The sequence below is a fragment of the Elephantulus edwardii genome, unplaced genomic scaffold, assembly GCF_000299155.1.
Source record: "Elephantulus edwardii isolate Elephantulus edwardi_28Jun2011 unplaced genomic scaffold, EleEdw1.0 scaffold00074, whole genome shotgun sequence".
Lineage (NCBI taxonomy): Eukaryota > Metazoa > Chordata > Mammalia > Macroscelidea > Macroscelididae > Elephantulus > Elephantulus edwardii.
The window spans coordinates 6,035,955-6,061,555 of NW_006399824.1; the positions used below are offsets into that span (position 1 = coordinate 6,035,955).

The 25,601-nt window shown below is 36.3% G+C and overlaps 1 protein-coding gene across 4 annotated transcripts in view; it reads left to right on the forward strand.

The window, feature by feature from the left end:
- Positions 1–25,601, forward strand: part of HERC4 (HECT and RLD domain containing E3 ubiquitin protein ligase 4) — a 136,263-nt gene extending 110,662 nt beyond the window's left edge. For 2 of the 4 annotated variants that reach the window (XM_006889015.1, XM_006889018.1), the window contains 6 exons: positions 6,067–6,233; positions 6,881–6,947; positions 12,726–12,808; positions 16,379–16,562; positions 23,501–23,603; positions 24,701–25,601. In XM_006889015.1, the coding sequence (XP_006889077.1) occupies positions 6,067–6,233; positions 6,881–6,947; positions 12,726–12,808; positions 16,379–16,562; positions 23,501–23,603; positions 24,701–24,909 (813 nt within the window). In that variant the 3' untranslated portion in view covers positions 24,910–25,601. The remainder of the gene's footprint in view (positions 1–6,066; positions 6,234–6,880; positions 6,948–12,725; positions 12,809–16,378; positions 16,563–23,500; positions 23,604–24,700) is intronic. The other 2 variants (XM_006889016.1, XM_006889017.1) reach the window with 2 other exon arrangements.

Below are 25,601 nucleotides of genomic sequence, written 5' to 3' on the forward strand. Positions count from 1 at the left end.
TTTTTTTTTATTTTATTTATTTTGTGTGTGTGTACCGTCAAATCAGATCTGACTGGTACAGGAGGATATTGCGCCTCCTTCTCCGGCAGAGCGTCTGGTGGATTCGAACCGTGTTCCTCTGGGATTGCAGTGCAGTCTCTTGCCACTAGGCCACCAGAGCTCCCCCATTTTATTAATTTTAATGAAAGTTTACAGAGACTTAGGGTTTCTAGTCATTCATTATTGCACTTTTCTCCCTACCTACCCGACTCCCCAAAATTCATTCTTCTTGAAAAGGAAGAGAAAAACTTTCATTGTTATACAATCCCTCCCCCCAAGTCCACTCCACTATGCAGCCTTCACTCTGGACTTCTGTAATAACAAGAATACCCATTCATATGTCCCTTTTAAACAGTTCTCTCCCTTATTTGTTTCAGTGCAATATACAACATTCCTCCCCTCCTTTCTGTCCTCCCTCAACCCTGATGTCAGTCCCGTTTTACAACAGTGGCCCTCTGCACTATTTGTCCTTTTGTGACTGAGATTCAAATGATATTTCTATTTGCAACTTTTTGAGAAAGTGCCATCCTGCCTTCCATAGTGGTTGCACCGTTAGACACTCCCACCGACTGTAAGTAAGGGTTCCAGTTTCTCCACAACTTCGCCAGTTTTTTGCTATTCTTACTGAAGTGAGATGATATCTCATAGTTGTTTTGTAATTAAGGAGTTCTTGTACATGATGATTGTTTCTCTCTTGCTGCTGTCAAAAATTTTTTAGTTTGGTTTTTGACATATAATGTGTCTCCTTTGGAACATATTAAACTCCTCAAAATCAGATTTTGATTGATACTGTATCAGTTACTTTTTTTCCTTACCTTTTTGTCTTCTCTAAGAACTTCTATTATATTTTCATGCTTTAAGCTTTCTTTTTCTATTTGCCTCTTGAACTCTTTATTTTTCAGTACTTTTTAAAAAATTATTCCTTAGATTAGATAATTTCAGCTGACATCTCCACAGCTCAAATCTGCTGCTGAATCCCTTCAGAGAATTTTTCTTTTCTGTTATAATTAAATTCATATTTTTAAATTTATTTCCTCCTTGTAATTGTTCCTTAAGTCTATGAAATCTGTTTTTAACGGAATATCATTCCCTGGTTTTCTGTAGTTCTTGTTCATGTTCTCTTTAGATCTGAGAATATTTAACATAGGTGACAGCTACACAGGTTTTGTCTAGTAAATTCAATTTCTGGGTTTCTTTAGGGAGAATTTCTCTTCATATTCTCCCCCTCGCCCTTTTGAATGGCTTGTATTTTCTTTTGGCTGACTCAGATTTTTTTCCTTCTGAAATTTGGACATTTTTTAAATTTTTAAGTTTCCATGCAATAATCTATTTGCCTTGTATTTCACTCTGTTTTATACCATCCTTCATTTGCATTGTCTTTCTTGCAGTCATGCAAGCAGTGCACTGTATTTCATACAACCAATCATTATTGATCTATTACTGTTCTCACTTTATGTTCCCAGAAAATTGATCACTTGTAATCTAATTAGTGGTTACTGTAGTAATCAGTGTTCTTCCTCTTTAGGATTAATTACTGCTGCTTATAGTATATTGTTGTTTATTTAGTGACTTTGATAAAAAGTGTTTTTAAAGTCTACATTTTTTATGAGATTACTAAGCACTCTGCTCCACTAACCTAGTGGTTAGTGATCTGACAGAGGTACCCTTAAAACATCAAAAGGAATGAGAAAGGGAAAAAACCAAACTTTGCCAGTCTTCAGGATGGTTCTTTTTGGGCATGCCTTCAACACTTAGTCAAGCTGTTTTTATCTCTGTCAAGCCATTTACATCTCAACGATTTCTGCATATCATGGACCCTAAAGGGAGCTCTGGTGGGCTGATGGGTACAGAATTTCACCACCAATTCAAAACCAGCTGTTCCACAGGAGAAAGATAGTCACACTGAGTCTAAAAAGCCACTGTAGGATCAGCTGCGAGTCAGTTCTGACTCAGTGGCACATAACAGCAACAAAAAAGATCAATCAGAGGTGAAAATTTAAGAGTTTTCTTAGGTCTTTTTTAATGTATACATTCAGCCCTGTAGATTCCTTGAATATGTGTGGAAGCTTTTCAGAACCCTTATTCCTCAAGAGTATCTTCCCCAACCTCTTTATTCCCAAGCTTTCTTCTATCTTTTGTTTACCCCAACTCTTCTTACCTATTACCCCTACGAATTCAGCTTGGATGGATGGACGGAGAGAGAGAAAGATACGGCACTTTGAATATTTTAAGTGTCACTTGGGAAGTTTCTGTTGTTAATAAACTCTGAAACATACTTAACCAAGGCTGACTTTGAAACATCACAGGCCAGAAGATGTAACTCATTTCTTTGTCATTAAGGTTTAGGTTGTACCCACTGCTAGCAACATCTTGCAGGAAGAATGCAGGCTGCTATCTTTACAGCTGCTGCCCTGCTGGAAAGTGGAGGGTGCTAAGAGACTAAATATACTGCAGCATTCATCCAGGTCCTTTGACTTCTAACTTCATTAAGCCTTCTTTCTTTCTTTGCTTGGTATAAGTATGTTTTGGATTTCAGAAGGTCAGCATAGTTGATTCTTAAAGTATTTGCTAGGTTTTTTTGGTTTGTGTTTTGTTACTGTTTGAGGAAGCGAGTTTTGAAGTTGCCTATTAGGCAATTTTTGGTGCTCCTTTTTTATAATTTCTAGATTGATTCTTCCCCACCCTCAAGGATATAATATGTTTACTTATCTAGCTCAGGATATTGTTTTTTCCATTATCTTTTGTTTTCTGCAGTACCTAGAATTTCTCCAAGTTACCTTTCTCTTTTGTTCGTTTCTTGTGATTCTAGGTTGCTTATATAAGTATGTAAGAGTGTATTGCTGAAAAAACTACAAGGTACTTTGTGTGTATGGATTTATACTTTTTTTTTTAACTGTAGTATCAATTTTTAGAGTATTTCCCATTGCCAGTAAGTTGATTCTGATTCATAGTGACTCCATTGGGTTTCTGAGGCTGTAAATATTATCTGGCTGAGACAGCCTGTCTTTCTTCCACAGAGCAACTGGTGGATTTGAGCCACCAACCTTTTAGTTAATAGAAATTATGCTCTGTACCACGAGTTCTCCATATAGTGATTCAGCTAAACATCATCACTTCATTTCTGTCAACACAGAACTGACTCATATTTGACCCTCCAGCGGTTTTATCAGAGGCAGTGAATCACACTGGAAAAACCCTGTCCATCTTTCTCCTGAGAAGTTGTTGGAGGATTTGAACTGGCAGAGAGGCGTGATCCTTGGGTTAGCAGTACAACCAAAGCACCCTATGGAGTGATTAAGCAGGGATTTAATTTTAAAGGAAAAGTCCTCAAATGTTATTCTGTTTGAAGTTTCCAAGAAATATTACAGCCCTAGTTGTTAGTATTCTACAAAGGCCTGGTGGCACAGGGTCTGAAGTGATTGGCTGCTAATCAAAATGTTTAAACCCACCAGGAAGAGATCAGTAGTTTGCTTCTCTATCGACTTACAGCCTTGGAAACTGGAGCAGTTCTCCTCTCCTCTGTGATGTCAGTGAAAGTTGAAATGGACTTGATAGCAGTAGGGTTTTTATCAGTGTTCCTGTCACTGAACTTGAGGACTGAAAGCCAGGATTCTCATTGGTCCAGACTTTTTTTGACAAGGGATTTTCCCCCAGGTGTCCTACTTTCCTACTTTCAAACTCACCCTTATACCTTGAACTTCTAAGTCTTAAGCTTTATTGACTTAAACTAGCTGGCCTATCCTTGTCGTTATAGTCCTTTCTGTTTCTGAACTTTCAGCACAAATTACTTTTTTTTAATTGATTTACCTCCTATAAACTAATGTTTCTCTGCTTTACTAAGTGTCACCACATATTTGTCAGTTTCTCTGTCTTTAAAGATGTCACTTTTAGTGTTGTAATCCCTTTTCTTTCCTGTGCACTCATACCATTTTTACTCCTTTATTCTGGTGTAGAAGGGTTTCAGGGGACAGATTAATACGTTTAACCTTTCGTATTTAAAGAATTTGTAAATTTAAGCATTGTATGGGATATCACAAAGGAAAAATTAATTTGACCACTGAAAAATTCTATTTCTGCCTACCTGGGGTAGCCATGTGTCAGAATTGATTTGTTGGCAACTAGCAACAATAATTATGCACAGTAGAAATCTGCGGTTAAAAAGCTTATAACTAGGATGTACATAGCAACTATAACAAATATTAAATATAATTTATTAAGAAAAGTGCAACAATATTGGATAGAAATCCAAAATCTGTAAATGTTCATTAAAATTAAAGGATGTAAGAAAAAACATGTCTCTACAAGATAAAAAGGACCCAATACACGCAGTCCTGAGGTTATGAAAATCTGAATCTTGGTTTACACAACTTGCAGTTGTAAACCTATTACTATTATAGCCTGTTACATAAAAATGTGAGATACAGTGCATAATAATAAATAGGCACTACTTTTATTATTATGTTAAATACTTAATTCATTGTAGTCCACTTGGAACCAACTCATTGTTGACCCTCCAACGAGTTTTTGGAAGACTGTAAATTGTACAGGTGGAGATTACCAGTCTTTCTCCTCAGGAGCCTGCTGGTGGATTCAGACTACCAGAGAGGCACTGCCTTAGAGAATGCTGCATCGCTTGCTGCAGGCTAGGCCACTGGAGCTCCCTGTTCTGTTAAATATGCTTAATAATTTTGTCTGTGGTATACTTGGAAAAATATTTGACTGGCATTAGATACCATGCATACCTAACTGTTAACTTAGCATACAAATAGGAGTTATAGGCAGACTTTTGAACAGAAGTTGTTCAGAATCTAAGAAGTACTTGGACATAAAGAACATTTTCTTGTCCTGATAGTTAGTTTCTGAATAGAATAGTTTCTAGGGGGAGCACTAAGTGGCCTAAGGGATAAGGAATTACACTTCTAACCCAAAGGCAGGCAGTTCAATAAGGGAGAAAATCAAGCAGTCTCCTCCTGTGAGTTTACAGTCTTTGAAATGCCAGTGGAGGAAAAGTGATGAGTCAATTAAAACTCATTCTTCTAAGAAAATCTTTGAAGACAAAGAACAGAATATATGGGGAGCCATCTTACTTTGAGTATTAGTAGCAAATAATGACCCTATGTAATACATATATTGTGGTAGAGGTTGTTGGTTTGTTTGTGTTTTTTTTTTACATGTGTTACCCCATTTAACACTCAAAACAATTAGATAAATACCTTCTTAAAAAGTGCTCTTGCAGTTACAAACACTACATATAGTAGCTGACACAGCCTGGAATTCACATTTTTAAAAAAACCAACTAAACTCTTGGCCATCATGTTTATAAAATTTTTTGGGACCATTATATATTAGTAATTAGATGGTAGAAAAATAAATGATGTGTTCAAAAACCTAAATGTCTAATTGTAACAAAAATTAGTAAATCATGGCATTTCTTCTATATGATATAGTGTACTACTATTAGAAATCACTTCTGCAAAAGTAATTACATAAGAGTGTATTCATATTGCAATTAGAAATATTAGATAAGACCTTAACTGCATTTTAAAATTATTTTTCTATCTTAAATTTGGTGAGAATGCACATCTTGAAAATCATTGTTTCTGAGTATGCATTACAAGTTTTCCCATCTCTGTTAATCTTTTTTGATTAATTTTTAAAATTGTAAATATGTGTTCTATTTTTAATGTTTAATGGCATGGAAAATATCCATATTTCTAAAAAAACAATTGTGGCATATTATATTTATATATATATGTGTGTGTGTGTGTGTGTGTGTGTGTATAAAAATACATGTATTAGAAATACTATTTTGGTTAGCTTCTTAATTTTTTAAGTCTTGGAAAATACATTAATAACATCAGAGGAGAAAAGAATACAGATATTTTTTCCCTTCTGATTCATTACTATTTTCTGTATCTTCAAATTTTTGTTATAAATGTGTTTTTATAACTAGAAAGAAACTTTTTAATTCTTTAGTTGGGAGGACCTAAGTTGTCTTATCTTTTTCCCCTGTTTTCTTTTATTTAGACATTTGAAGACAGTGATTTGTTCCATTTGATTGGTGTTATCTGTGGATTAGCAATTTATAACTTCACCATTGTGGACCTTCATTTTCCTTTGGCTTTATACAAAAAACTGCTGAAAAAGAAACCATCCCTGGACGATTTGAAAGAACTAGTGCCTGATGTTGGGAGGTTAGTAGTAAAGGCTTCCAAGGGTAGGGTTGAGGAGGTAGGAAATGGGGATTAAGCAGGGATTTTATTCATTGTGGAAATAGCTCCAATTTGTTGCCTTATGAATTTTCAAAATAAAGAGCCTTCTAATAAAGAAAAATCCATTATTATGTTAACTAAGATTCAGAATTTTTTACTAGAACTGCTTGCTAAATTTTGATGGTTTGACCATGCTTTATGAATGTCAGATTTCATGAATACTAGGTCAGTTTCCTAAAAATATTTAAAGGATTCATCTGTTCTTTTATTGTATTGCCATAATCCGCTTCATTCTTAGCTAGAATATCTAAAGGTTTCTTTTTTAACTACACAAAATGGAAGAAAACCTATAGAAAGATATATTTTGAATATGTGTGGTAGATACATAAAGTATTCAAAGGTAGAAACCTTAGAGTACTATTTTTACCCTTCTAAGTTATTACTGTGCAAGTTATTAAGTGCTTGTGCTTTTGTAGATTTGTTCTAATACAAGAAGTATAGATTAATAAAAGTATTCTATCAAAGTGTGAATGGGAAAGACATACGTCTCATAAATGAAATAGTCTAACTATCCAGTAATATTTTTTCTATCAAATGAATTTTTATTTCAAAGAAACATTGTTTTGCAGAAGCATGCAACAATTACTTGATTATCCAGAAGATGATGTAGAAGAAACATTTTGTCTTAATTTTACGGTAAGATGAAAAGACATAGGTCAGCCTGATCCATTATCCCTTTTACGTTAATGGCTGTATCATGTTTGATGATGGTTGTAATTCTTAAAGAACGTATTGGCTAACATTTATTGAGCTTTTGCTGTGTGTTGAGCATGATTCAAAAGGAGCCCTGCTGGTTAAGTGCTCAACTTGCTAACTGAAAGGTTGGAGGTAAATTATTGCCTTTACTTTATAAAGGAACTCCACAGGGTAGTTATACCCTGGCCTGTAGGGTTGCTTTGAGCCAGAATTTTCTTGATGGAAGTGAGTGTGTTTTTTTCCATTTATATAGGATAAGTGTTTTATTTAACTCAGAAATCTTATGCGATTGGTATTATTATTCCCATTTTATAGAAAGAAAACTGAAACAAAACAATGTTGTGTTTATACTGTGTTCTTTATCTTAAAAGCCTATGTTCTTTATCATTGTGCAAAGAGTTTTATAAATTCAAGGGTTCTTTCTAATCCACATACTCATTTTTTAAGTATAATTCTAGAAATTCTTAGAAAAGCAAAAGTTATCATAATATAAGGAGGATGATTAATTGACTACAACTTCACACTCAGACATTTCCACTTCGCTAACATTTGTTCATCTTGTCTTAGTGTCTCACTATTAAATTTCACCCTGCATTATAAATATATTGTTATTATGTGCTGTCGAGTGAGAATTGACTCATAACTGACCTTCCACCAGGTTTTTAGAGGCTGTAAATTTCTTGGTTCCCTGTACCTGCAGCAAAATGGTGAAGTCAGGAAGATTCCGAATTGGTCTCTTCCCCCAGCCCCAAAACTATTTTACAAAGATTCTCACCACTAGGCTAATTGGCAGCATCAGGATGATGAAGAGATTGGAATAGTTAACAGTTTTAGTTTGCTTGGCTCCACAGTCAACACTCTTGGTACTGACAGCCAGGAAATCAAGAGACAAATTGCATTGGGAAAATCAGCTGTGAGGGACCTCTCAAGAGTACTGAAGAGCAACGACGTCAGGCTGGAGATTAAGGTGTGCCTGATCTAGGCAGTAGTCTCTGCAGTTGCATGCTATGCATTGGAGAGCTGGACAGTGACTAGGGATGACAGAAAGAGAATTGATGCCTTTGAGTTGTAGTGCTGGAGAAGAGTGTTGAATATACCATGGACTGCTAGGAGAACAAACAGGTTTGTCCTGGAGAGGGGGAAGCCAAAATGCTCCCTGGAGTCAAGGATTCTGAAGCTTAGTCTGACATACTTAGGGCATGTTGCAAGGAGGGACTCGTCCTTGGAGAGGGACATCATGCTTGGGAGAATGGAGGGACAGTACAGGGAGGAAGACCCTTGATGGGATGGATCGATTCAGTGATTGGGGTAGTGGGAGTAGGTGTGTCAGAGAGAGTGACGCTGGCACAAGATAGAGCAGGGTTTAGGGCTCTTGATTGCTATGAGTCGCAAGCAACTCGATGGCACTTAACAACAGCAACATCACTTGGATTACCCATCTTTATCCTGCAGAACAGCAGATGGATTTGAACTACCTGCATTTGAGTTGGCAGTGCAACTCCATACCCTCTCATTAGGCCTCCAGAATCCTCAGTATAAATGAACGTACGTTGAAATGGTGTGTGAAAAATGAAATTGCAAATCTTGAAAAAAGGTACAAATTTTTGTTAAATTGGTGAAAGGGATGTTGAGTAACTGATTAAATAATATAAAAAACCATTGACAAGTGAAGATCTGACAAAATCAGACCACCTAGAAGCTAATAAATACAAAATTGAAAAACGTTAAACACTTCAGAAGATAATTACTTGAATATTATAAAATACACTTAGAGAAATGATAAGCAATTGGGGTTTTTTTTCTGCTTAATAATCGTATTAAAGTGAAAGCCAACAAAAGATAACCATAGTTTATCAACTTTGTCAGTAAAATTATATCGCCCCTAAAGAAATTTGTTCAACATTTTTTAAATGGCATATAGTAGCATTATTACAAAATTTGGCAAACATAAGGTGAAGTAGATACACTTATTTTCCTTAATTTTTCCTCCCCATTAAGAGGAAAAAATTAGGGAGCTCTGGTGGCCTAGTGGCAAGATGCTGCATTGCAATCCCAGAAGAGCGCTGTTCAAATTCTCCTGATGCTCTGCTGAGGAGGAGGGGAAATCTCCTGCCGTACCAGTCAGATCGGATTTGATGGTACACATGCCAAAAAGAAACGGCGGGGGGAGAAGAGAAAAAAATTTTGGATTTTTCCCGAGGAGTGAGGGAGAATCCTCTTTTAGACTTTTTCTTACTATTTACTCTGACAATTTAAGGGAACTTGGTGGCCCACTAGTGCATTGTGCTGCCAACCAAAAGGCAGACAGTTTGAATCCATGAGCCATTCTGCAGAAAAAAAGATGTGTAATTTTTCCCATGCAATTTCCCTCCCATGCGTCAATTTTGACTCAGTGGTACATAATAGCAATATGATTATTTTAATTCTCATTTTTCCATTGATACGCATATTTATGTATCACTTTTTCTTGGATATATTCTATCATCTTAACTCACTGAAAATTGACATCAAAGGAAAATAATTTTGCTTCCAGTTTGTTAATCAACATATATAAAATCAGTATATTCAAGTACTATGATAAAGTCTCATATTTCTCCACCTTGTCATTTTTTTCAAGATGTTTAATTTTTGAAAAATAATATATTTAGAGTAGGCTTCATTGATATTTATAATCAGCAATTTGTAGGGTTCCCCCCCTTATTTCCATTATATTTGTCCATCCCTATGTTTTAACCCACCTTTTCTTCCTTGTTTTTAGAGAGTACACTGCAATATATAGTAATAACTTGTGATTTCTACTCATATCTAGCCTTAAATTCAATCTGTGTGCTCAATCTGAAATCCCACTCACTCCCAATAATTTGGATTCCTACCCATCCTTCTTGCAGTTCTCTGCTGATGTGCTGTTCCAGTCGTTCTTGGATAATCTTCAGTAGAATCTTGCTTGCATGTGAAATCAATGAGATTGTTCTATAGCTTCCACACTCTGTTGGGTCACCTTTCTTTGGGATGGGAACAAATATAGATCTCTTCCAGTCAGCCAAGTGGTTGTTCCCCAGATTTCTTGGCACAACTTGTTGAGCACGTCCAGGGCAGCATCTGTTAGTTGAAATATGTCAATTGGTATACCATCTATTCCTGGGGCCTTATTTTTTTGCCATTTCCTTCAAAGCAGCCTGAACTACTTCTTTCATCACCATAGGCTTGTTTCATGAAATTCTTCTGTGTCTGCCAATTCCTTTTGATACAGTGACTCAGTATATTCTTTCCATCTTCTTTTAATACTTCCTGGATCATTTAATATTCTGCCTAAAGCATCCTTGATGACAGCAACTTGAGGTTTGAATTTGTTCTTCAGTTCTTTGAGCTTAAGAAGTGCTGAGCGAATTCGGCTCTTTTGATTTTCTGATTCCAGTTTGTTGCACATTTCATTGTAATATTTTACTTTGTCACCCCATGCTGCATTTTGAAATCTTCTATTCAGCTTTTTAGTATCTTGAATACTTCCTTGTACTTTGGCTTCTCTGCACTCCAGAGCAATTTTCAGAGTCTCTTCTGACATCCATTTTGGTCTTCTCTTCCTCTTCTGTCTTTGCAATGACCATTGCACTCTTTTTGGATGATACCCTTGATATCTTCCCACAACTCATCTTGTCTTCGCTCATTAGTGTTCAAGGCCTCAAACTTGTTGTTCCTGAGATGGTTCTGAAATTCAGGTGGGATAGACTCAAAGTCATATTTTGGTTCCCATGGACTTGGTTTAATTTTCCTCAGCTTCAGCTTGAATTTGCATATGAGTAGTTGGTGGTCTGTTCCACAGTCACATCAACAGAGAACTGCCAGAAGTCCAGGCTGGGCTTAGAAGGCGTCGTGGTACTAGGGATACTGTAGCTAATGTTAGATGGATATTAGCTGAAAGCAGGGAATACCAGAACAGTGTTCATTGACTATGCAAAGGCATTTCACTGTGTGGATCATACTCTGTGGCTGACTCTGAGAAGAATGGGAATCCCAGAACACTTGATCATGCTAATGAGAAACCTATACTTGAACCAAGAGGCAGTCATCAGAACAGAGCAAGGAAACACTGCGTGGTTCAAAATTGGGAAGGGCGTATGCCAGGGATGTGTCCTGTCTCCATACCTTTTCAACCTGTATGCAGAACAGATTATCCCAGAGGTTGGGCTCTATGAGGAGAAATGTGGGGTCAAGATTGGTGGAAGATCTATCAACAATCTGTGTTATATAGATGACACAACCCTGCTTGCTGAAACTGAGGAGGACCTGAAGCACTTGCTGCAAAGGGTCAAGGACTGCACCCTCCAATATGAGTTGATGCTCAATGTCAAAAAGACAAAGATTCTCACCACCGGACCAATTGGCAGCATCAGGATGGATGGTGAAGAGATTGAGATTGTTCACAGCTTCAGTTTCCTTGGCTCCAGAGTCAACATTCTTGGCACCAGTAGCCAGGAAATTAAAAGACGTATTGCCTTGGGAAAGTCTGCTGTTAGGGACCTCTCTAAAGTACTGAAGAGCAGTGGTATCTCTGAGACTAAGGTATGCCTGATACAGGCCAGGGTCTTTGCTCTCACTTGTTATGCATCAGAGAGTGGACAATGACTAAGGAGGATAGAAGGAGAATGGATGCCTTTGAACTGTGGTGCTGGAGAAGAGTATTGAGGGTACCGTGGACTGCTAGGGAAACACAGATTCATCCTGGAAAGGGTTAAACCAAGTGGCTCCTTGGAGGCAAGTATTCTGAGGCTTTGTCTAACATACTTTGGACATGTTATAAGGAGGGACTGGTCCTTGGAGAGGGACATCATGCTTGGTAGGGTGGAGGGGACAGCGCAGGAGGGGAGGGCTGTCTATGAGGTAGATTGATTCAGTGACTGGGGTAATCGGGATGGGTGTGTCAGATACAGTGATTGGTACAGGACAGAGCTGAGTTTAGGGCTGTTGTAACATAGGGTTACTAGGAGTCACAAGCGACTCAACGGCACATAGCAACAACAACCCATGCTTCTAGATTCTTTGAATGTGACATTTTTTCTTCATTCTCTCATATTCCCTCTATAAGAATTAAACTTTCATCTCTGTACCATCTGGTAGCAGATACACAACAAACATTCCCAGAAAAGAAGAAAATATTCAAAAACATATTGGTAAGAAAGAAAAAAATACAGTGATAGGAATGGTAATCTTTGGAAGAATAATTAGCAGATTAGATTAGTCAGGAAAATAAAAAACTAACAAGTGTTTGAGAATTAACAAGTGTTTTTATAAAATGACATCTGGAAAAGATGATCAACCATGTGGTCAACCCAGCAGTGATAAGGAATAAAGAAATAACAACTATATTGTAGGAAGAAATCATATAAGTTTTAAGCTAAATATATACTTATCATTGAATTCTAACACTTGTCCAGAAACATAATGCTTTACTTCTAAAGTTACTGTTCTGATATTTCTTATGTAATAGGAAGTTTTTGCTCTTTATTAGCTTCATAGTTTATTATTAGTCAAGTAGGGTTTCAAACTGTTAGAAAGGATTAAAAGTTTTAGTTAGATTTATGAAGAATTCACAAATAAGCTTATAACATTTGTCTCAGATTTACAACTAATATTTAATGAAATAAAGCTAGAATAATAATTAATACACTCAAATTTTTAATCTGACACTGCCCTTTTAAAGTAATTCCTATTAATTAATAGATCACAGTTGAAAATTTCGGTGCAACGGAAGTAAAAGACCTGGTTCCAAACGGTGCTGACACAGCTGTGAACAAACAAAATCGGTAAGTAACTTTGGCAGCATTAGGGGTAGGAGTAAGAGTCAGTACTTCTTGTATTCCCCTTTTGTTTTGAAACTTCACAATCTTAAATTTTTACTTATCTAAAATTTGGGGTTTTAGTGGTTTCTGATGTATTCTGTCTTTTACGTCTGGATTCCTATGGAAACATCAGTAAAGGTTTTTGTTTTTGTTTTTGTTTTTAATTACAACAAGATCAGAGGGAAGAAATAGGACAAGACCAGTATGTTTTCAATAGATAGCCAGTCAACAAGAGCTGCAATGTAAGGTGGACCTGAGACAAGAAAGGCTGACTTCCAAGAAGCAATTCAGAGGTTGCCTTTTTTGTAGAGATTGCCCCTTAAAAGTGGCAGTTTGAAATCCTCTTCCTTTAGTATATCAATAATCTGGTAACTGCTCTACCATAACTATGAACATGAAGATTGAACTGAAGGGAATGTGGACTTGAGGATACCTCAGCTAGAGAGCTCTGGTGGCATAGTAGTATCTGCCAACTCAAGGGAGCATTGTTTGAATCCACCAGTTGCTCTGTAGGAGAAAGATGGACAGTCTACCCCTATTCACTTTAACTGCCTATAAAAACCTGCTGGAGGGTCACCTATGAGTTGGTTCCAAGTCAGTGGTGGTGGAGGGTAGGTGCTGTAGAATCACTTGCGACTCATGGCTCATGGCAACCCTGTGTACAGCAGCCCTGAACCCTGCTCTATCCTGAGGCAATCTTACTGTCTCTGACACACCTAGTCTATTGTTCTGGTCACTGAATCAGTCCATCTCATGGAGGGTGTTCCTTGATGGTACACAACAACAGTACAGTATTACAGCTAAAAGGAGAGCACTCAACTAAAAACAGGAAGATTGACCACCTGATACTCTCTGATACTGTATATTGGAGGATTCTTTTCTGCAGAAATGGCTTAAGTTAAGTAGATTGAATAGAGAACCGAAGATCTATAGACATTTAAGGAAGATTGACCAAAGCAATACTAGAAAACGGTAAGGATACAGAAAGAAGACAGAATGAAAACCAGAACTTTTAAATTGAATGAAAATTAGTGTCCTCAAAGTAATGGATAACGTGCAAGTGGATACTGTTAAGAAACTGAGAGAAATACTCACACATAATAGAATGAAATTTACCAAAAAAATGGTACAAGAAAATTCTCTAGACTTAAATAAGATACTTTCCAAGTTGAAAGCATGGAATATGAAAACAGTCTTTTTAAGGCACAGTTTAACTAGTTATTGTTGACTTCAATTCATAGTGATCATATGAATTCTACAAGTGTACACTTTCTAAAGACTTTCCAGGTCCTTAAGAAAAGATCTGTTAACCATTAAATGCTCTGTATATTACTTGTGAATAATCATGATAAAAATGATTATTGAACCAAAAATTGTTAGGTAAGTATAATATTAGCATAGAGGAAAAAAGGAACAGTTAAATACAAGGTAAATCTTACCCTGAGAATTAGATATTTAAAATTGTTAGAAATTTAAAAATAGTTGCCTTTCAGTAGTTAGTATGCAAGTAGAGAGAGAACAGAAAAGTACTTGTTCCTTTTATTGTAATTTTTAAGTGGACTAATTAACTTTTGCCAAGGACCTAATGTAAATTATTTTAATTCTGATTCTGTTACTTCGAAGTTCAAGTTGTGTACCTTGAGGTAGGTTAGTTGATGCCCACATGCCTAAATAGGTCAATAATACCTTCTTTGTAGGTTTGCTTTTAGAATCACATAAAAGTAATTCTAAAACACTTAGAATAGTAACTAGCATGAATAGTGTATGTGTTCTGTAAAAGTTTGTTAATATTAGTACTTAGCATTTTTTGTCAATGCATATATCTTGTTTAGATATGTAGATTATTTATCTTACAAACAATTTAAATTTTTGGTTATATAATCTAGATAAATTATGATAATACATAATCTAGATAGATAATGAGTGTGGCTTAAAATAGATTAACATAAAATAATTTAACTTTTTATGTTTAAGGGATTTAATCATATAAATGTCTCATGTTCTTTCTCATTAATCATAAAATTTTGCATTATGCTAAATGCTTTACACAGCAGTTTCTATGAACTCTTAGCGATGCAGTTTGTTTTTTCCTTAGGCCCAAGGGACACAGATCTATTTCAAAGTGCCCTGTTATTTAACATTTTCTTTCTTTTTTTTTTTTTAAAGAACTCTATCATAACTTACAGAATGTGTAGAATTTTAAATATTTACTCCCTGCTTGTAGGGAGTTTATCATTTTCAAAAATGAGTGTGAAAAAATAATTTTTTTAAGATAAAATAATAATGATAGATTTATTGGAAAGTTATGTCCCCAAAAGGAAGGACCTGTCTCCCTAAAAGGAGGTCTGGAGGGAAGGCTTAGAAAGTGAAATATTTAAGTCCTAGGGCCCAAGTGCCCATTCTCCTTAGATGGCCACATTAAAAAAAAAGAATAGTGTTCAGATTCCTTGAAACCCAGAGGGAAGTGGGGAATGTCTGTCAAACTGTTTGGAACCCAAAGATCTTATTTTTATCATCTAATAGCTTTTTACAGATCACTCTTTGAAGGTATTTATATAGGGTGGTGCATGAAAGTTCTTAGTTCAAATCCACCAGATGCTCTGCTGGAGAAGGAAGGACAATCTCCTGTACCAGTCAGTTGTGATTTGATGGTACACACACATATAATATTTAAAAAAACCCAAACTTTTTTTAAAAGTTATTACTAATTTGTAAATATTTTTTAGTTCTTTCGAAAGTCCTTATGTTTTTCTGCGTATTAGCAGATGACAATAGCCTACACACACCCGTAAAATCAGTCTTCATGTTTCTATACAAGTTTTTGTATATAGAAAATAATACACTTCTCTCTGAAGATTCCATTGAACTCTACTTTCTCAGTATCTTACATTTTTATTTTAACATGTAAAGGTTTTAAAAACGGGGCTCTAGTGATAACAACGTGCACTCTGCACTGCAGTTCTGAATGTCCATGGTTCAAATCCACCAGCTGCTCTGCTGGAGAAGGGTGGGCAATCTCCTCTCATGTGCTTAATTTTCTCTTAAAACCCACTGTAGGGTCAGCTATGGGTTGGTTCCAACTCAATGGTACTAAACAACAATAAGGCTATTAAGTTTTAATAAGACTTGTTATTATCTGCTGTTGTGACTCATAGTGACCCTATGTACAGTAGCTATGAACCCTGCCCTATTCTGAGCCAATCTCATTGACTCCAGCACACCTAATCCCACTGCCCTAGTTACTGTGTCAGTCCATCTCATCCGGGTCTTCCTCTCCTGAGCTGTCCCTTCACCCTTCCATTTGTGATGTCCTTCTCCAAGGACTGGTCCCTCCTAGCCATGCGCCCAAAGTATATGAGATGGAGCATCAGAATCCTTGCCTCCAAGGGGAAACTTCGTTTCACCCTCTCCAAGACAGACCTATTTGTTCTCCTGGGAGTCTGTGGTATGTAATAAGACTATATATGTGTTTTCCATAAAATGATTTTTTATCTGTTTTTTTCCTATTTGTGCTTCTTTTTCTTGCCCCACTAGGCAGGAGTTTGTTGATGCTTACGTGGATTACATTTTCAATAAATCAGTGGCTTCCTTATTTGATGCCTTTCATGCAGGCTTTCATAAAGTCTGTGGAGGAAAAGTCCTTCAGCTCTTCCAGCCAAATGAGCTACAAGCAATGGTGATTGGAAATACAAACTATGATTGGAAAGAACTGGAAAAGGTAGAAAAATTCAATCTATAACATTTTTCAAGTGGAAATGTGAAAGAAGAAAATGGTGTATTACTTGTTTCCATTTTACATAATTTATTATTGTTGTTTTATTAGAAAATACCATTCTTGTTCCACAAGGAAAAAATTTGAAATGTTTATAAATTTGTCATAAATTTTGTATTTTTTTGTGACATTGATGATATTCAAATAGAGTATCACCTGCAAGACAAGGGGAATAAAAGCCCCAACTAAAACTAAATGGGCTGTTTATGCTGCTTCAGTCCTAGGAGAGCCGATTAGAAAGTGTTAGCACTGCTTATGATCCAGTTTTTTTCTGATTAGTCTTAATATGAAATTTTTAACAGGAAATAAATTATGCTCATTATTTTCCTTTTTAAATATACCCTTTGGGAGCAAGCTTTGAAATGGTTTTGTTTTAAACCAGTAAAAGGCCGCTTCAGGAGAAGACTGGGAATTTTTTTTTTAACAACTTTTTTTATCCAACTAATTCTCTAATATTTCTTGAGAAAATGTTTAGTAAGGATACATTATCTACTAGAAACTGCTAAAGAAAATTCTGGTAGTATTGAGTGCTCATGTGGATCTAAAGCATCAAAAATTCTCATGCAGTATTAGTAGTGACATCAAATAGTACAGCTGCTTTGGAACCATTTGACAATTTCTTATAATGTTAAATGTACTATATGATGTAGCAATCCCACCTCTAAGTTTTAAGTTTGTAAATAATCCAAAAAAAATGGAAAGATCTCAAATGTCCTTTATTGGGTAAAAGGATATAATAATCAATCTATATGTATAATCGACCATAATACTAGAACAGAATAATAGAATACTCCTGAAAATTAAAAAAAGAAATGATCTCTTGCTGAGTCTCAGAGGGTATGAGAGATACTGGTCTCAAAAAGTTGTATATTATTGTTGTTAGATGCTGTCGAGTCAAAAATGACCCATAGTGATCCTATGAACAACAGATCTGAACCCTGTCCTATCCTGTTCCATCCTCACACTTCCTGGCGTATTAGAGCCCAGAGTACCAGTCACCATGTCAGTCCATCTGGTCGAAGGATTTTGTTGCCTTCGCTGACATTCTTAACTTTTTGAAGTAGAGGTATATGATACAGTTCCATTTACAAAATACCTTTGAAAGATGAAACTGTGATGACAGTGGTTGAGAACGGAAAGGGTAAGTTACTACAGAGAAGTAGGTAGCACAAGGGATCATGTTGGAGTGACAAATACCTAGTCTGATTTTGATGGTTATAAAAACCTGTACATTTTCTTTAAAACTCATAGAACTATATATAAAGGGATAAAAATAGGAGTACTTTAGAACAGGGGGCTCTAGTGGACTGGTCCATGGAGAGCTGTGCGAGGAAACCAAAGGCCCCTCCTCTCTAGTCTTTTGAATCTGCCTTTAACTACCTAGGTGAAAGATGAGCTGTCTCTTCCTGTGCAATTTACAGCTTCCTGATTAAAAACAAAACCACAAACACTGAAGGATATGTTATGAGTCAGTTCCAAATCTACAATGACTTGAGATGTACCCCAAAAAATACAGTGTGACAGAAAATAAGCAATGAGTGATGACTGATTCAGACCAAAAAAAAAAAAAAGGAGAGCTCTGGTGAGTGTTAAGGAGCTCAACTGCCAAACCAAAGACAGGAGTTTGAATCCACCAGCTGCTTCACGATACAGAGAATGGCAGTCTTCTCCCATAGAGAATTACTATGAGTCAGACTTCACAGTCACCTCAAGATCCTGTACAATTTGAATCTTCTTACCACATTTCACATTCTCTCACTTACCCTGTTTCAGCCTTACTGACAACTTTATTGAACCTCGTATCATCCAGGCATTCTATAGCCTTAGAACTTTTGTATTTACCTGGCCTTCTCTTCACCTTGTTAAGCCCGTGATTCTTGTTTTCACCTCCACTTTATACCTTCTCAGATAATTTCCCTAGAAATTCCCTTATCTAAAATTGCAATCCTTTTTCACATTAACTAACCCCTTTGCCTGTTTTCTTTTTCTGTTGTTTTTATTTTAATTTGATGTAATAGAAATTTAACTTATCTTTACTATCTTTTATCCCTTTGCTGCACAGGGGCAGGATTTTTGTCTTCTTTCTCTCTGCCCGCCCCCTTCTAGTTTCCTAGAAGAGCACTTGCTGAGTATTTCAAATCATGCCTGAGTGTTCATTCAGTAAGACACAGTTTTAAAGTATACTTTGTTGTTCCGTGCCTGTGAGTCAGAACTGATCCATAGCTGACCCTCTGGAAAGTTTTTAGAGACAGTAAATCACACAGGACGAGACTGGTCAATTTTTTATTATTATTATTCATTTTAATGAACATTTACAGAGATTTTGGGTTTTCACTCATTCATTGTTGCACTTTCCCTCTACCCTCCTCCCCAGTTCGTTCTTCTCCCCCCCCCCTTGAAAGTCTGTTTTAATTGTCCAGTTGCCACATTGCTTGTCAAAGCCAGTTCTGATTAATCTTCTTTGTCAGTGGGTCCTTTTCCATTCCCTATCACTCCTCCCTGAGAGAGACTTCACCCTGATTCATAAGGAAAAGGGGACGGCATATTTTCTTAGCTACTTCCTGCTGAAAAGGGATGCTGTGGGTTTCAGGGTGAAGATCTTCTCTCACTACTCTAAAGGGCCCCTTTGGCAATAGGAAACACATAGACTATTATGGAGATTGATTTTGGAATTTCGATGCACTGTTATCAATTGTGCTTAGCCATACATGTTTATATCCTTGAATATGTACCATGGAAATGTTGCAGCCTAGGAGACACAGATTTAACTAACAAGTTAAAAGTACATGAGTCAAAAATGAAAAATTAAAAAGCAGTAATATCCCAAGTAGAGGCTCTAATAGTGGCACAAATCAAGTTACAGAGGGAAGGTAGTTCTTACAATAAAAGGCCTATTGACTAGCACTTTGTCTATTATAGTATAAAGATTAGGAACCACAAGATGTAGAGGCTCAACTATGTCATTTATTGTTCTGAAGTTCTGGAGCAAATTCCATCTCCCACTGGGTTGTTTTACAGCTTGGAAGTCCACATGCAAGGCAGAGGTAAAGTAAGGAACTGCTTATGAGGTTTTCCATCACTTCCAACAACTAAGAAATAGTGAAAAGAGTTGGGACCTCAGAAGGCTTTTAAGGACCAAATAGTAGGCTCTTGTGTCCAGGAGAAAATGAATATACTTCCCAGTAATGTTAATGCTCACCCACAGCTCTTCTGGGAGGATCTAAATTGTTGAAGTGTCCTCCTTTGTTTCCAGCTGGGAGCTGGGTCCTGTCAGCCACGAGGACGTGATGTGGGCCACCCCTGGCCAAATGTCCTTCAGATCCCCCCTTAAAGCAAGTGAGTGGGAGCTTCCTCTCTACTCCTTTGCCTATCTGTGGCTCTCGTCTGTGACACTGTCTACTAAAGTGGCCCAGCTTTCCACAGTAGAAGCAATTCTGACCTCCTTTATTACCTTTGGGTGGCACTGTATATGACTTCCTTTTCCTGACACAGGCCCTAAACTGGCAGCAATAGCTGCCCCAATAATTTTGGCCATTCTCTGGTCTTTTCCCTCTAGATCCCAGTTCTTAAAAGAGGAAAAAATTTAAACAAACGTATAACAAATAATTTTGAACATTATAATCTTTTAAGCTTAAGGCTAGAAGTATTAACAGTATGAACATTTCCAATCCAGAGATACATGTTCCAATGCAGCTCCTATTTTCCATAAATGGTTTTGGAAAGAAGAATATTGTAAATGTGGATACATTTCCACTATTCCTCCTCCAGGCCATGATATAGTGTTATTAGCTTGAGCAGTTATAAATCCATTGCCATCCTTACTCTAACTTAATTATTTTTTTTAAATTTAAATTTGTTATTAATTTCAGTAAAAATTTACAGACGCTTTGGATTTCCATTCATTGTTGCACATTTGTCCCCTCCCATGTCTCCCCCCTAGAACACTACCCTCTTGGAAAAGTAAAAGAAAAATTCTTTCATTGTTTTACAAACCCTCCCCCAGGCCCATTCTACCATGTAGCCATCTCTCTAGACTCCTGTCATGACAAATAACCTAAGCACATACCTCTTTTAAACAGTTTTCTCCCTCCTCTGTTTCAGTGTAGTATACATTATTGAACCCATCTTACTCAGTCTCTCCTCAACCCCAAGGTCAGTCCCATTCTACAACAGTGGCACCATGCAATATTTGTCCTTTTGTGACTGGAATATTTCACTCAGCATAATGTTCTCCAGAGTCAACCATTTTGAATAATATTGCATGAGTTCCTTGTTTTCCAATGCAGTATAGTATTCCATTGTGTGAATATACCACAGCTTCTCTATCCATTCGTTTGTTGACGGGCACTTAGGCTGTTTCCAACTCCTTGCTATTGTGAACAAAGCTGCAATAAACAGGGGTGTACATATATCTGCTTAGATGTTAGTTATGGTCTCTTAGGGGTATATTCCCAGTAGTGGAATCGCTGGGTCAAATGGTCTTTCTATTTGCAGCTTTTTGTGAAAGCGTCATACCGCCTTCCACAGTGGTAGCACCATTTTACACTCTCACCAACAGTGAATTAAGGGTTCCAGTTTCTCCACAACTTCACCAGCATTTGTTGCTTGCTGTTCTGTTAAATTTTGCTATTTTGACTGGGGTGAGATGATACCTCATAGTTGTTTTAATTTGCATCTCTCTTAGAGCTAGGGATTTTGAACATTTCTTCATGTGCTTGTTAGCCATCTGAATATCATATTCAGTGAAGTGCCTGTTCATATCCTGTGCCCATTTTTCTACTGGATTATTTACCTTTATATTGTGGTGCTCAAGTATTTCATAAATTCTGGATATAAGTCCCTTATCTGATATGTTATTACCAAATACTTTTTCCCAGTCTGTGGCTTCCCTTTTTACCCTGTTGGACAAGTTTTTGGATGTGCATAGGGATTTGAGTCTTAGAAGATCCCATTCATCTACTTTATCTTCTCCTGGTTGTAGATTTTTCAGGATACTTGGAAGACTGATTATGTTATGGATTAGAACTTCTAGTGTTGTTCCTAGCGTTTCTATAATAAAGTTTATAGTCCTTGGTTTTAGAGACTGGCCATTTTTATCCTGTGGAGCAGCTGGTGGATTCAAATCGTGTGTCTTTGAGATTGCAGTATAGCTTCTTACCACTAGGCCACCAGAAATTTGCTTCCAGAATGACTCACATGACCCTTGACAAGCAAGTTTCTCACCATAATCATCTAGCTCCGTAGGGTTGTTTGAGCATCCTTATGAAATGGCAGCTGAATTTCCCCAAAGAGAATGATACAAAAGAAAGGCTAAAGCCAATAGTATATTTTTTTTTCTCTCTCCTTTAAGCTCACATATTCCCTTGCATCTACTTTATTTTAATGATTACCTAGGTCCAGTCTAATCATTTTAGAACACTAGGGTATGATAAAGGAAGAGGGTTCAGTGGTATTTGAGAAAAGTACTGAATGCCTCATTAACTGCCAGAAGAACACATAAATATGTCTTGGAAAAGTGCAACCAGGTGCACTTAGAGGTACTCCTTAGAGGCAAGGATGGAGAAACCTTCTCTCACATACTTTGGGCCCGTTATTAGTTGGGCCTATACCTTGGAAAAAGACATCTTGCTGGAAACGATGGAGGGTCAAAAAAAGAGAGGAAGATCTTTAGCAACATGGATTGACATAGTAACTCTTTTAACAGTGGACTTAAGTGTATTAGGGATGGTGAGGATGGCACTGGGTAAGGCAAGGTTCAGATCTGTTGTTCACAAGATAACTAGAAGTCGTGGTTGACTGAGTGGCATCTAACAATAGCAGTAGATTCAGATTACCTACTTTTTCATTAGTAGCCAAGCATTAACCCACTGCACCACCAGGACTCCCATGTTGTCTTTATTTTGTCTAGGAGAAAATTTTTCTCCAGTAAAACTACTGGTGGTTTTGAACCTCCAAAGAGGCATAGCCTTTGGCATAGCCATGGATTTTACCACCAGAGCTCACGTAAAAGGTCTGTGAATACATTCGCCAGAGTATTTAGACATTTAAAAAGCAAACTAACCTACCAACATGCTCACTAGCTTTAATTTAAGTAAGTTAATAAATTAACATGCTAGAATTTAAGCCATTTTATCAAGACTTCTTTGCATATAATAGCAAATATTTTGAGAAACCAAATTTCACTTATGGAGCTCTAGTGGTCTAAGGACTGTTTTACTTTGGTGGTTCTAATCTGTCAGCTCCTTGGGGTGGAGTGGGAGAATTGTAGGCCATTTCCTCCCATGGCATTTACAGCCTTGAAAACATGATGTAGGGACAGCTATGAGTTGGTCTCAACAGCAGTACAACAGTGCATTTGAGCTTTGAGTGTTTTGAATTTGAAATATTGAGAATTCAGTAACATATCATGGCTCTAAGTGGCATAAGCCTGAAATTCATGAAACCAGTAAATACTTACTGGGCTTCAACTGGATACCTGAAACTATATAAGAACTTAGACATCAGTAAGTAAAATTGAGACATGTTTTTAAACTCTTGGAACTTAAAGATTCTATTTAGGCTTGACATTGTAATTACAAATTTTTTTGTTATCATGGATCATTCTGTGTTGAAACTTAACACATAAATTTCATAATTCTTTTATCTTTATTTGGCCATTTACTTTTGGAAGTGAGATTGTACATCCCATCATTTTCCTCAAGGTGCTGGAGAGGCATTGTTGCTGATACATACGTATTTTCTTCCCTGGAATAGAGCACACCCAATTAGAAAATAAGTAAATTCCTACTGTACCACGTTAGCTTTGCATTCTGAGGAAGACAATTTTGCAAATTGAATACAAAAGAATATCTTTTCATGTTAATAAAAGATCATGTTATTTTTAGAATACAGAATACAAAGGAGAATATTGGTCAGAACATCCCACAATTAAAATTTTTTGGGAAGTATTTCATGAATTACCATTGGAAAAGAAAAAACAATTTCTATGTAAGTAATTCTACCTAGCTCGTGCTCTCTCTCTCTCTCTCTCTCTATTGCTCACGCGCGCTCTCTCTCTCTCCATATATATATAATATAGTACATTTATAATCTTAATTATTTTTTTAAAAATAAAATTTTAATGAGCATGTACAGAGAAGTTAGATTTTTATTCATTCATTGTTGCACATTTTACCCCCTCACCCTCCCATTCCACTCTCCCAGTGCACTTTTTAAAAAAAATTTTCCTTCATTGTTGCGTTTTTAAAATATAGGCATTCTACATTCTGTATTATGTGAGTTTTCGTATTTCTAAAGCTAAATTTTGTTTTCCTGTACAATAGCATTCTTTTAATGCAAACATACTCTTAACTCTGAATACAGTAAAGTAGGAATATAGAATTCTTGTAAATTTCTAAAAAGGACTCTGGTACATAGTTCTTCTCTGTGTTCTATCTCTGTTTTGATAACTGATTTGGAAATTTTACAGAACTTTCTAGATCCACTTTTAACCTGTGTCTTTTATCAATTAAGATCTATTCTAATTGGCTAATTTTTCACATTGTCTGAATTTATGTCTAAATAAGTGACATTCTGTTTGAGACTATTGATATTGGTAAGAAAAAATAGGTGATTTTAAGAATTTATCTGAATCTTGGTTAAGTTCTTTTACATTTCAGTGTCAGTACTGGTAAGTCATTATTCTTTGACAGTGATTTGCATTTTGACTGCCATTTTAAATTCTTTAAAAAATGACACTGAAAACTAATGAAAAATAGAATCAAAACTCGAGCTACCAAAATGTTTTTATCAATAACGATAGTCATTCTTCAAATACTTGTTAAGCACCTCTTGTGTGCCAGTACTAAGATAATACATTTAGGGAAATACTTTGAATCTCTAATTAGTATATGTCTTCAAAACTTGTCTCAAAAACAAAAAAAAACCCCAAACTCAAAAACTTGTCTCCTGCAAATTCCGGAGGGAGGCTTTTACATTCATACAAATGCTAATACAAAACTTTGTTATGATGACTGTCTACTAAATAGCATGCTACCTTGATTCATTAAATATTTTGGGCTTAATGATTTTTTTTTTCTTGGCAGTATTCTTGACAGGTAGCGATCGCATTCCTATTCTTGGTATGAAGAGCCTAAAACTAGTAATTCAGTCAACAGGAGGTGGTGAGGAATACCTCCCCGTTTCCCATACCTGTTTTAATCTTCTGGACCTTCCAAAATACACAGATAAAGAAACTCTACGATCTAAACTGATTCAAGCTATTGATCACAATGAAGGCTTCAGTTTAATATAACTTTGGGATTACAGCTGTTGAGCTTATTGCAAGAGTTTTAAACTATTTGTGCTATTCTTGTGGTGATGATTTCAGCAAGGTGACAGAGTTATAATTCTTACTTGCACAATGTTCAGCGCTATTCATGAAAGCCAAAAATTCTTAAAGGAACATGAACAAACTGTGTCAATAGTAAACTTATTGTACAGAACCATGGATTTTTTCCCTTCTATCTTCTAATAAATATACAAGTATTGTGAATACATTAAAGTTTTCCTACATGAATTTTAAGAGTTTGCATATTTCAAAAATGATTGGTGTGTGAGTGCATGGAAATACTCCTTAGTTTTTCTTTAAGTGAAGAGCTTTTCTTTTGCCTGCAATAGCCTTTTGATCTTTTTTTCCCATTTTGTAAATAATGTTCAGTTTTGTAATAAAATAGTTATGTTCTGATACTAGTACAGTTTCTATGGTTATAATTTAATTGAAATGACTTTTAAAGTTTAAAAATTATGACCATTAGATACTACTGTTGAGAATCTGTAAAGGGAAAAATAGCATGGTAAGAACAGAGACTTTACTATATTGCTAGAATAAATGTCTTTGTGCATAATGGCATTATGGACAAGAATTACTCTTACGTAACTTGTAGTTCTTCTCTTGTGAACACTGACATGCTACTGCGGGAAGGTTATTTATCAGAAAATTTAATA